Source organism: Canis lupus, chromosome 5 (genome assembly GCF_011100685.1).
Source record: "Canis lupus familiaris isolate Mischka breed German Shepherd chromosome 5, alternate assembly UU_Cfam_GSD_1.0, whole genome shotgun sequence".
Classification (NCBI taxonomy): domain Eukaryota; kingdom Metazoa; phylum Chordata; class Mammalia; order Carnivora; family Canidae; genus Canis; species Canis lupus.
In genome coordinates, this window is record NC_049226.1 from 61947258 (window position 1) to 61959330 (window position 12073).

At 40.6% G+C, this 12073-nt stretch overlaps 1 protein-coding gene across 12 annotated transcripts in view; it reads left to right on the top strand.

The window, feature by feature from the left end:
* The window catches only part of PER3 (period circadian regulator 3), a 53747-nt gene that overhangs the window by 17477 nt on the left and 24197 nt on the right, over positions 1-12073 (top strand). For 11 of the 12 annotated variants that reach the window (XM_038537844.1, XM_038537839.1, XM_038537840.1 and 8 more), the window contains 3 exons: positions 634-739; positions 1608-1736; positions 2194-2323. In XM_038537844.1, coding sequence (XP_038393772.1) covers positions 634-739; positions 1608-1736; positions 2194-2323 — 365 coding nt within the window. The remainder of the gene's footprint in view (positions 1-633; positions 740-1607; positions 1737-2193; positions 2324-12073) is intronic. The other variant, XM_038537841.1, reaches the window with a different exon arrangement.

The window sequence follows — 12073 nt, forward strand, 5'->3', positions numbered from 1 at the left end:
CACATCATATGGGTTTAGGAAATGTTATTCTTGCTATATGTTATAAGAGCATTATGGTTCCTGTCACATAGAGGATCCTAAATGAACGTCATTTCCTGTGTGATATTTTCTGTTGGCACATCTGCCTCTGTGTTCAGATAGTAGTTTTGGAACGCTCTAGTGTTAACAGGACTGCAGGTTGTAACAGCCACATTTTCACCAATAGTTGGGTTGCTGAAGTGATTAGGTACATTAAACATTTAATATTTGGTGGATCTAGGGTCTTAAAATTCCTACGATAGGTTGCTCAGTTAATGTTAAATTTTGAGACCAGTAGTTGTTGAAGGTATCTTGGTGGCTACGGTTACTTGTCACTTATTTTAGATTTCTACAAATACAGTGCTGACACAGATGTTAAAAGATTACAGCTTTAGATGATCCAAAGAAGGCTCTTAACGTCTCATTTGTTTTTCAGTTTTTTTCCTGCTTCCACGGATGAGATCTTAAGCTTCATGTTTTCTACTTGGAGCCCCAAGAGTTGCTTTGTATAAATACAGATTTAGTGTTTGAACATTCTGTTTAAAAATCTCTTTAGACTTTATTGTAAATTAATTTTGAATTGCTTGACTCCATCTTTTACTTGACACTTTGTAGGAGTCCACTGAATGAGGATGTTTTTGCTACCAGAATAAAAAAGATGAACAGTAATGACAAAGACGTAACAGAACTACAAGAACAAATTCACAAACTTCTCTTACAGGTAAAGTGAGATTTTAAAAAGCAAACACAAAATATCCATAATTGTGTTTTATGTTAACTTTCGATCTTCATAAAGCCACCTCCCAAAAATACGAAGCGAGGAGAGAGAAATCTGTATCCTCTGAGCTCCAGGGAGTTCTGTCTTCCTGTTTTTGTTTTTAAATTCAGTTTTACTCATCTTGCTTTCCTTTTCCTGAGTGAATGCACAGAACATTCTTGTGAGATCCCACTCTAGGAGGGCAGAGCGGGTCCCAGTGAGCAGGTCGGGCAGGGAGCTGGTTCTCAGCGAGAGCATCCTCCTCGTGTTCCAGACCCTGCCCAGGCGCCCAGTATTTTAAAGGTGGGGGCAGAGGGATGGCAGCTCTCGGTGTCCGGTTATTACCGGGCAAACGTGGCCGAAACCCTCTGTGGGAACAAATGCCAGAAACGATTCCTTGATCCCGCTGGTGAGCGGGTGCAGGCCAGAGCGTTTGCGGAGGGTCCCGCAGGGAACAGCCCGGCGGCTCCCGTCTCCCTCCGCAGCCTCTGCAGGTCCACGGTGGCGGCCACCGACGCACAGGCTGTGTATCTGACTTCTCGTCCCTCCTAAACTCCTCACGGAGCGCCGGAGTCCCCGTGTGGCTCTCCCAGCGCCGGCTGTTCTGGAAGCGCCCGCCCAGGCGAGGCACCGAGCCCTGCCCGAGTTACTGAGAAGGGAGGGCAGGGCCCTGCCGGGCGCCGCGGCCAGCGGAGGCGAGGCGTGTGCCTCAGGATCTCACGGAGGTTCGCGCCCACGCCGGGCGACCGCGCGGGGGCCCTGAGGTGGACGCCGAGCCTCTCCTCTGGGCCGCGTCCACAGACTCTACAGCGGGGCCTCCTCCTTCCTTCAGCCCGTTCCCGCCAGCGCCTCCAGCGGCTTCGGGAGCCTGGGCAGCGGCGACTCGCAGGAGCCACGCGCCAGCCTCGCGTCGTCCAGGGAGTCCGGCGGGCCTCGCGGCGAGGCCGCACGCAGGGCGCCGGTACGTGGCCGACGGCGTGTGCGTGTGCGTGGGCCTGCGCGCTTGCGTGGGGGCGTGCGCGTGCGCGTGCGTGCAGGCTCCTTCCCCCTCCGCCGCGTGGTGCAGAGCGCGTGGGCGCCGCCGCTGCGCCTCGGCACGTGGGCCTTCTTGCGCGTTCGGGGACCTTATTGACTGACAGGCGACCTCATGCATTTTGGTTGGAAACCGTGCCTGGGAAGTGAGAGCATGACCTGTGGACGGCGAGGTCTGGGTTCGTGGCGCGCTCTCCTAATTAGCGGCTAACGAACACTTGTACTAACGCAGCATTTGGGCTTAACCCTGTCGCAGCGCCTTCAGCCTTCAGAGAACCGGAAGTTAAATGTGTTTTATCTTCAATATGTTGATTTCGTCTATTGTTTACCTATCTTTTAATTAATCTTACAGTTTTGAAACGTATCCTATCGCTTTTTTCCCTAAGACGGCCTTGCAGCGGGTCTGTGCCAGCGTAAACAAGATGAAGAAACTGGGTGGGCAGCTCCACATCGAGTCAGCAGCGGCCAGGTCACCAGATAAACACGCGATGGGGACACACCCAGCGCGGCCTGGTGGTAAGTCAGCAGGGCAGCCCCCAACCTCCTCCCCTGGTTCTGCCTCTTCCCCGTTGCTGCCACCTTTCACATTTACCAGCTCAGAGGATGACAGTAATAATGCTAATGGTAGCAGCAAATACTGCGCTGGAAGCCAAATGCTATTAGGGTGTAATTTCTGTACATTTCCGTCGAGGAATTAATGTTTTCGAGAATACCAACAGATGTATAGATTCTCCCATACGAGGCATTTGTCAATCAAAAGAGTTGTTTTTAGAATGAATGTCATAATCCTTCCTGTCACTTAAAACAAATGAAAGATATGTATATCCTAAATTGAATGAAAAACTGGGGACTTTCTTTTTGATACGTGTTTACTTTTCTCAAATAGGAGGTAAGGGAGAGCATTCCATAGGAATTGGATCACTTAGGACAATTGACATTATTTAGAAAAGTCAATCTACTACTGGCCTTAAATAGCAGAGGAAAGGTCTATAATGTAGAGATGAAATTATACTAACTTTTTGGTTTAGCTACCTTTCCTTCGTTTGTTTTTCTGAATGTTAATATGACTTTGGAAGTCTTTACAGGTTTGGTACCCTGGATGTTATTAATGGTTTCTGTCATTGTCAGATGTGGGTGTTTTACACAGTAGGGGTGAAATTTCTTCTCTAAGGTCAATAAATTAAAAAAAAAAATAGCTACACTTTTCAGGGCTTGCCGTGATTTATAAAACAAAAATATCTACGTACTACTCCTACAGGTGATATCACAGGCTAGGCTCCCCTCCTGATAGAGCACATCCTGTCCTTCCTTGAGTTTTTCTTGTCTCCTTAGTAGGAGATTTAACATTCTATGTGTTTCTTTTGTGGTAGAAGGGCACAAGATAGAAACAACACCTTTTTTTGTCCCTTGAAGCCATCAGATTCCTTCATTGCAAAATAATTTAAGTATCTTCCTTGTTGTATATCGTTATCCCGTATCCTAGCATTGGAACTTCTTTAGGAAGATATGAAGCATAAAATTTCTAATTTTTTTTTAATGGTCTGGTCCACTTTGTGCTGCTCACTGCTGCTTGGGCCTAGGACCTCATGTTAGGGCCATGATTTTATATCCTGATCTCTGTATTTCTTGCCAGAGTACAAATTCTTTCTCACGTTCTGCTTTGTTCCATTTTTTATCATCTGCCATTGGTCTGGACTGCCATCAGTACCATGGTTCAGAGGCTGTATTTTAAAGCAGACATCAATATTCTATCATTCACCATTTTATAAAATTCAACCTATAACTAATTCTGTGTATTTATGATGGTAGTCTGGAAATTAACATTATCCTACTAAGATATGTGCTCTATTTGACTCTCAAACACATAGGATGTGACTTTTGGGAAAGGGAAAATCTGCCATTTTGATATTGCTTGCGGGGACATAATGTAACTTGGGCATCCAGATTTTATTAACATCTTAAGACCTACAAGTTTAAAGAGCTAGTAAAAAATCTTTATTACTTTCTAATCAAAGGAAACTAGTATGCAACTTAAAGATAGAAATGTTATAGTGTAAATACTAGAAATAGCACCAATCAAAAGCAAAATACTAAAAAATCACTATATACATGGTTTATATACAGGGTACCAGAGCCAACAGGAGCATAAGGTTTTAAGTTTATATTTTTATCTTTCTTACGAGGGCAGGTTAGGCCTTGAAATAGAGTAAGAAGGAAAATTTTAGAAATGAATATGGAAAGGCAAGGAGTAACAAAGATACAAAGCCTCTTCATCAGCTACAAATACCGGTGCCAGCTGCCAGAAGCAGTTGGGAACTTAGAGAAAATCGACTGTTCCACTCCTGTGGCAGCACCTGAGGGAGAAACATTGATCCATGAACTGAACTTATTTAGGGTGAGTGTGCTTTGGTTTGTGTTCAGGGAGAAGTAGAAGGAGCATCATTCCAAACTGACAAGGAAGAAAGCCACGTGGCAGTGAATTCATGAGCTTTCTTGGACCTATCAGAGCACTGCAGTTATAGGGCAGCCAGCAGGTTTAAAATACAAGGGGGATACATGCTTGCAGGGAGAGGTGAGATCAAGCCCTGGATACTGGTGCCTGACTGATGGAATCAGTACTTGTAAGAGGCAGGCCTCTGAGGCACAGTGCAGAAGGAAGACTAGAGGCTACAAGTGGAGCAAATATTGAAAAAAAAAAAGGAAAGCTCTCTAGCACACCAGCCACCATGAAAGCACAAAGTGTCACTAGAGGAATTTGAAAGCTGTGATACATTGAATGAAACCATAGCAACAACTAACCTGAGACCTGGCCAATAAATTAGTTATGTTAACTCGAACACAGCCCCAGCAGAAGGAAAAACATGCCCAGTCTCCACTGTCTTACACAAGGTGTTCTGTTTCCAACAAATTAAGAAACATACAAAAGGGGGGGAAAAAACCCTCCCAAAAGACAAAGCAGTCATCTGAACAAGAGTCAGGGGACGCCTGGTGGCTCCGCAGTTGAGCATCTGCGTATGGCTCAAGGCGTTAGTTATCCCGGGGGGGGGGGGGGGGGGGGAGCCTGCTTGTCCCTCTACCTATGTCTCTGCCTCTCTCTGTGTCTCTTGTGAATTAAAAAAAAGAAAAAAAAAAAAAACACAAGAGTCAGATACGACAGAGATGTTGGAACTACCTGGCAGAAAATTTAAAATATCTATATATAACATGTTAAAGGCTCTAATGGACAGTAAGCAATATCCAGAACCACATGAGTAGTCACAATGTAGAGATGGAACTTATTTTTTAAAAAAGGATCAAATGGAGATGTTAGAGGTGCACATATGCCTTTGATGGGCACTTGACACAACCAAGAAAAAGAATCCATAAACTTGAATATAGATACATAGAAATTACACAAACTGAAACACAGAGAGAAAGAAACATATAGAATAGAGCTTTTAAGAATGTTGAGACACTGTCAAATGATCTATCATAAGAGTGATTGGAATCCCAGAAGAAATAGTTGAAGAAGGGACTGAGCCTGGGTGGCTCAAGGGTTGAGCATCTGCCTTTAGCTTAGGTTGTAATCTCAGGGTCCTAGGATCGAGTCCTGCATCAGGCTACCTGTGAGGAGCCTGCTTCTTCCTCTGCCTGTGTCTCTGCCTTTCTCTGTGTGTCTCTCATGAATGAATAAGTAAAATCCTTTTTTTAAAAAAAGAAATAATTGAAAAAATAATCAAGAATTTCCCACAGATATGAGAAACATCAACTAGTGTGGATACAAAACAACAAACAAACCAATCACAAAATGAAAACGCCACAAACGTGAAAAAAGAATCCACCACGTACTTGGAAATATCCTATTCGAACTGCTGAAAACAAAAGCAAAAGGATATCTTGAAGGCAGCCAGAGCAACAAAGACTACATACAGAGGAACAAAGAATTACAGTAGACATTCCTTTAGACACCATGTACAGTAGAAGACTAAATGTTAAGACTAAAAACTGTTAAGGAAGAATTCTCTACCAAAGTATCTTTCAGAAATGAAGGAGATATAAAAAGTTCTCAAACAAAAACTGGGAATGGGGATGTATTGCCAGCGATCTGTTGAATGAGAAACACTAAGGGAATTTCTAAAGGTGGAAGTAATATGGTACCAGACGTAAAACTTGGATTTACTCAAAGAAATGAAAAGCACTAGAAACAATGAATGAAGAAATTTTATATTTTGCTTATTTTAAATTGCCCTAGAAGGTAGCTTATTAAAGCAGAAATATTCTTCTACATTTGTAGCCTATGTAAAAAATTGCAAAGGATCAGGAGAGGCACTGGGAACATACTGTGGAGTCCTACACCAGAAGCAATATGTTATTTGGAGGTAAAAACTGATTCCTTAAAGGTGTATGTTGTGAACTTTATAACAATGATTAGAACTAGTTTCTAAAATACAAATAATATCAGTAGAGGAGATAAAGTGGAATTTAAAACATTTAATGCAAAATGAGGCAGAAAGGAAACAAAAATCCAGATGGAACAAATGGAAAACAGCGAAGTGGCATACTTTAATCGAGTTGTTTCAATAATCATATTAAATGTGAATGTTCTTAGTGTACTAGCTGGAAGACTGAAATCATCAGTTGAATGAAAAAAAGAGGTAGCTATATAGTATCTACAAGAATCCATTTTGCAAATAAAAACATAGGTGAAGAGCAAAATATTAGAAAAGATACACATGCTAACGGGAGTCCAGAGAAGGCTGGAGAGCTGTATTAATACCAGGTAGTGTAGACTTTAGGACGAGGAACATTATCAGGGTTTCAGAGGGATACTGCATGACAACAGAGGGGTTGATTCTCTGAGAGCATGTCCTAAAAGGTTATACACCTAACATCAGAGCTTCAAAATACTTTAAACACTGATAAAAACTTTGAGAAATAAATCTGCAGTGGTAGAGACTGTAACACACCTCTCTCTGTAATTGATCAAACAAGTGTACAGAAAATCATTAAAGATGTAGAAGACTTAAAAAGCACTGTCAACAAGATTGGCGTAATGGACATTTATGGAACACTCCAAGCAATAGCAACATGATGCTTAATTTTCTCAATGGCACATGGACCATTCATCAAGATAGACCTTATTCTGGGCCATAATACAAGCCTTTTAACAATTTTTTTAAAATATAAATCATACCAAATATATTCTCTGACCTAATGGATTAAACTAGAAATTATTAATAGGTTTATCTGGAGAATTCCCAAATGTTTGGAAATTAAAGAACACACCTCTGAATGACCCATAGGTCATACCTTAAGGGAATTAAAAACATTTTGAATTGAATGAATTGAAAAACAAAAAATTTGTGGAATACAGGTAAAGTAGTGCTTAAAGGTAAATTTATAGCATTAAATGATACAAGGGAACAATAAAGTTCTTAAATCAATAATCTAAGCTTCCTCCTTAAGAAACAAAAGCAAGAAGAGCAAATTAAATCCAAGGTAAGCAGAAGGAAAGAAATTGTAAAAACCATATGTCAATGGAATTGAGAAGTCAATAAGAGAAAATTAATGAACTCAAAAGCTGATGAAAATAAAGTAACAAACCTTTGGCCATACTGAACAGGAAAAGAAGACAGAAATACCCACCGTTGGAAATGAAAGACCCCACAGATGTTAAAGGGACTGCAAACAACTCTACTCCCAAAACTTTGGTCTATTAATAACTTGAAAGAACCTATTGGAACTCCATGAAAAAGAAACAGCTAGAATAGACATAATTATTACAGATACTGAATTTGAAGTTTAACATCTTCCAAAAAGAAAAGTCTGGGCCCAGATGATTTCACTGAGAAACATTCAAGGAAGATATAATTCCAGTTTCTATGTAATCTTTTTCAGAAAATAGAGGACAGGAGAAAATAGAAGGAGGAAGTTTGGAAAGGAAACTCCCAGGCTCCTTTTATGACCTCATTATTACCCTAATACCCTAATACTGAAACAAGATAAAGACAGTTCAGGAAAACTACAGACCGGGATCCCTTGTCAGTGTATTTGCAAATCATTAAATCCAGTAAGTACAAAAAGGACAAATATATCACAACCAAGTATGATTTATCCTAGGAATGTACAACTGGTTCAATATGTGAAAGTCAGCCACTTTTATTTACCATATTAACAGAATTTTAAAAACCCAGCAGGTTATTTTAATAGAGAAAAAGCATATGATAAATGCTCAAAAATTAGCAGTAGAAATGGGATTTCATTAATCTATCAAAAAAGGCACGCACAGAAACCTATAGCTAACGTGCTTGATGGTGAGAAAATGCTATTACCCTAACCTGGAGAACAAGTTAAAGATACCTTGTCCTAACATCAGACTGGAAGTCCTGTTCAATGCAGGAGGCAAGAGAAATAAAAGACATAATGATTGAAAAGGAAGAAATAAAACTTTCTATTCATAGATGATAGAGTTTGTCTACATAGAAAAATTCTAAAGAATCTACCCCAAAAAGCTCCTACTGATTTTAGCAAGGTTAGAAGATCCATGGCCAGTGTGTAAGATCACTTAAAAGTTCTGTGTACTAACAAGGAACAATTGGAAAAAATTTTTAAAACAACCCAAAACCAAACTACTTAGATATAAAATCCAACAATATGTGAAATAATTGATACTAAGAAAACTTCAAAACAAAGAAAAACTGTAAAATAAAAAATACTAAGTAAATGAAAAGACATCAAGTTCATGGTCTAGAATACTCAATATTGTTGTCAGTTCTCCCCAGGTTGATCTGTACATTCAGTGTCATTCCAATTAAACTCTTAGCAGGATTGTTTTTCTGTATAGATATCATCAAGCAGATCCCCTAACTTCAATGGAAAAAAAAAATGAAAACAGCCAAAACAATTTTGAAAAAATAATCTGTGAAAAAATAGATCAATGGACAGATTAGAGAGTCCCAAAACAGGCCCACACAAATATAGTCAGCTTTTGACAGAGGTGCAAGGTCAAGTCAATGACAAAGCATAGCCTTTCCAAAAAAAAAATGGTGCTGTACAATGAGACATCCACATATGTTAAAAAATGTACCTCAACATATAGCTCACATGTCATATAAAAGCTAGCTTAAAATTGGTTATAGACCTAATATAAAACTTAAAACTGTGGGACACCTGGGTGGCTCAGCAGTTGAGCATCTGCCTTTGGCTCAGGGCATGATCCTGGAGTTCTGGGATCAAGTCCCACATTGGGCTTGATGGGAAGCCTGCTGCTCCCTCTGCCTGTGTCTCTGCCCCTCTCTCTGTGTTTCTCATGATTAAATAAATACAATCTTTAAAAAAAAAAAAACTTAAAACAAACTAGTAGAAAATTTAGGAGAAAACCTTTGTGATCTTGGGTTTGGCAAAAAAGTTTTAGATATGACATCAAAAGCATGATGGATAAAAAAATTTATGAGATAGACTATCAAAATTAAAAACTTGTCTGACATTGGTAAGACAATGAAAAGAAAATGTAAGAGAAATAGATATTTGAGTGGTCTCAAAGTATTCCTTTGAAACCTTTATCGTTTATATTATGTTTTACAAATAAAATCGTCACTTTACACGGAAAAAATCGGGCAGACAGGAACTTAACCAATGATCAAGGCTGACACACCAATAGTAAACACATCAAGATCATGTACCCCTGGTGTGAGGCCTTGAGAAAAGCACAGCACCTCTGCAAGAATCTTCCACAAGATGCACACCCTCAACCTCATCATGATGGAACATCAGGGAAACTCAAGTTCAGCATTCCCATAGAATTCCTGTCTTCACAAGAGTTGAGATTGGGAAAGACCAGGAAAGACAGAGACACTGACAGCTGAAATCAACCATGAGATCCCTGGTTGGATCCTGGGGCAGAAAATGACGTTTCACGGAGATCTAATCTCACGGATAAGATCCACATAGGCCATGCACCACTGTGCATTTCTTAGTGTTGTTCACTCTGTTACAGTTCTGTAGGATGTTACGTTAGTGGAAGCAGCGAGGAGCGTATACAGAAACTCCACTGTTTCTGTAGCCCCCTTCAAGATTCAAATTATTTAGAAATAAAAGTATAAGAGCTCCTGGCTGGCTCAGTAGAGCTTCCAACTCCAGCTCTCAGGGTCATAAATTCAAGGTAGAGATTACTTGCAAAAATGAAATCTTAAAAGTTTTTAAGTGTAAAAGTTACTGAGTGAAAGTTAAGCAAAGCAGGTCTTTTTCTATAATTCCCTCTGGAAATGGAGCATCGTCATCCAGGAAGCTAAGATGCCTCCCAGCAGGGTTTGAAATAACTGGTTCCTCGTTCCTTGAGCCACTTTTACGTCTTGGTTTCCAGAACGCCACATTGGCAGGCTCCGTGCACTTTCTCAGACTCCATTCTTGGCTCATCGTTCTCCACACAAGGTTTAATTCATCAGTGCCCCAACCTGAAGCCTGTACCTCTGCCATCCAGTGTGGCAACCACTGGCCACAATCTAGATTCAAATAAGTCACAAATAATAAAATTTAAAATTTAGTTCCTCAGTTGCTGTAGCCACACTGCACATGCTTAATCACTCCCTGTGGTGTTGGTGGCTATCATGCTGGACAGCACAGACTAAGAGCAGTTCTCTCACTGCAGAAAGTTTTGTTGGGCACAGGTCTGTAGTGCAATGCCTCGCACTTCACACTGTATCTGCTCACCCCACTCCCAGGGATGCCAAAATTGGTCAGTTGCCAGGTAGTGTCAGCTCACTATCGTAAAGTCCCCATCAGCCTTTCACCTGATAGTTTTATTATTAGTCTTTACCTGAAACATTTTTCATTCCTTTTTTGTAAGAAACAAAAAACCAAATGTAATCATTCATGTAGTCATTCCATGTCGATGTTTTTCAGTATTGGTGCATTTTTTTTTTTATATCTGAACTGGTCTTTATTTTTTATTTTTTTTAATAATTTATTTTTTATTGGTGTTCAATTTGCCAACATACAGAATAACACCCAGTGCTCATCCCATCAAGTGCCCCCCTCAGTGCCCGTCACCCATTCACCCCCACCCCCTGCCCTCCTCCCCTTCCACCACCCCTAGTTCGTTTCCCAGAGTTAGGAGTCTTCATGTTCTGTCTCCCTTTCTGATATTTTCTACCCATTTCTTCTCCCTTCCCTTCTATTCCCTTTCACTATTATTTATATTCCCCAAATGAATGAGAACATATAATGTTTGTCCTTCTCCGATTGACTTACTTCACTCAGCATAATACCCTCCAGTTCCATCCACGTTGAAGCAAATGGTGGGTATTGTCGTTTCTAATGGCTGAGTAATATTCCATTGTATACATAAAGCACATCTTCTTTATCCATTCATCTTTCGATGGACACTGAGGCTCCTTCCACAGTTTGGCTATTGTGGACATTGCTGCTATAAACGTTGGGGTGCAGGTGTCCCCGCGTTTCATTGCATCTGTGTCTTTGGGGTAAATCCCCAGCAGTGCAATTGCTGGGTCATAGGGCGGGTCTATTTTTAACCCTTTGAGGAACCTCCACACAGTTTTCCAGAGTGGCTGCACCATTTCACATTCCCACCAACAGGGTAAGAGGGTTCCCTTTTCTCCGCATCCTCTCCAACATTTGTGGTTTCCTGCCTTGTTAATTTTCCCCATTCTCACTGGTGTGAGGTGGTATCTCATTGTGGTTTTGATTTGTATTTCCCTGATGGCAAATGATGCAGAGCATTTTCTCATGTGCGTGTTGTCCATGTCTATGTCTTCCTTGGTGAGATTTCTGTTCATGTCTTTTGCCCATTTCATGATTGGATTGTTTGTTTCTTTGCTGTTGAGTTTAAGAAGTTCTTTATAGATCTTGGAAACTAGCCCTTTATCTGATACGTCATTTGCAAATATCTTCTCCCATTCTGTAGGTTGTCCTTTAGTTTTGTTGACTGTATCCTTTGCTGTGCAAAAGCTTCTTATCTTGATGAAGTCCCAATAGTTCATTTTTGCTTTTGTTTCTTTTGTCTTCGTGGATGTATCTTGCAAGAAGTTACTGTGGCTGAGTTAAAAAAGGGTGTTGCCTGTGCTCTCCCCTAGGATTTTGATGGAATCTTGTCTCACATTTAGATCTTTCATCCATTTTGAGTTTATCTTTGTGTATGGTGAAAGAGAGTGGTCTAGTTTCATTCTTCTGCATGTGGATGTCCAGTTTTCCCAGCACCACTTATTGAAGAGACTGTCTTTCTTCCAGTGGATAGTCTTTCCTCCTTTATCGAATATTAGTTGACCATAA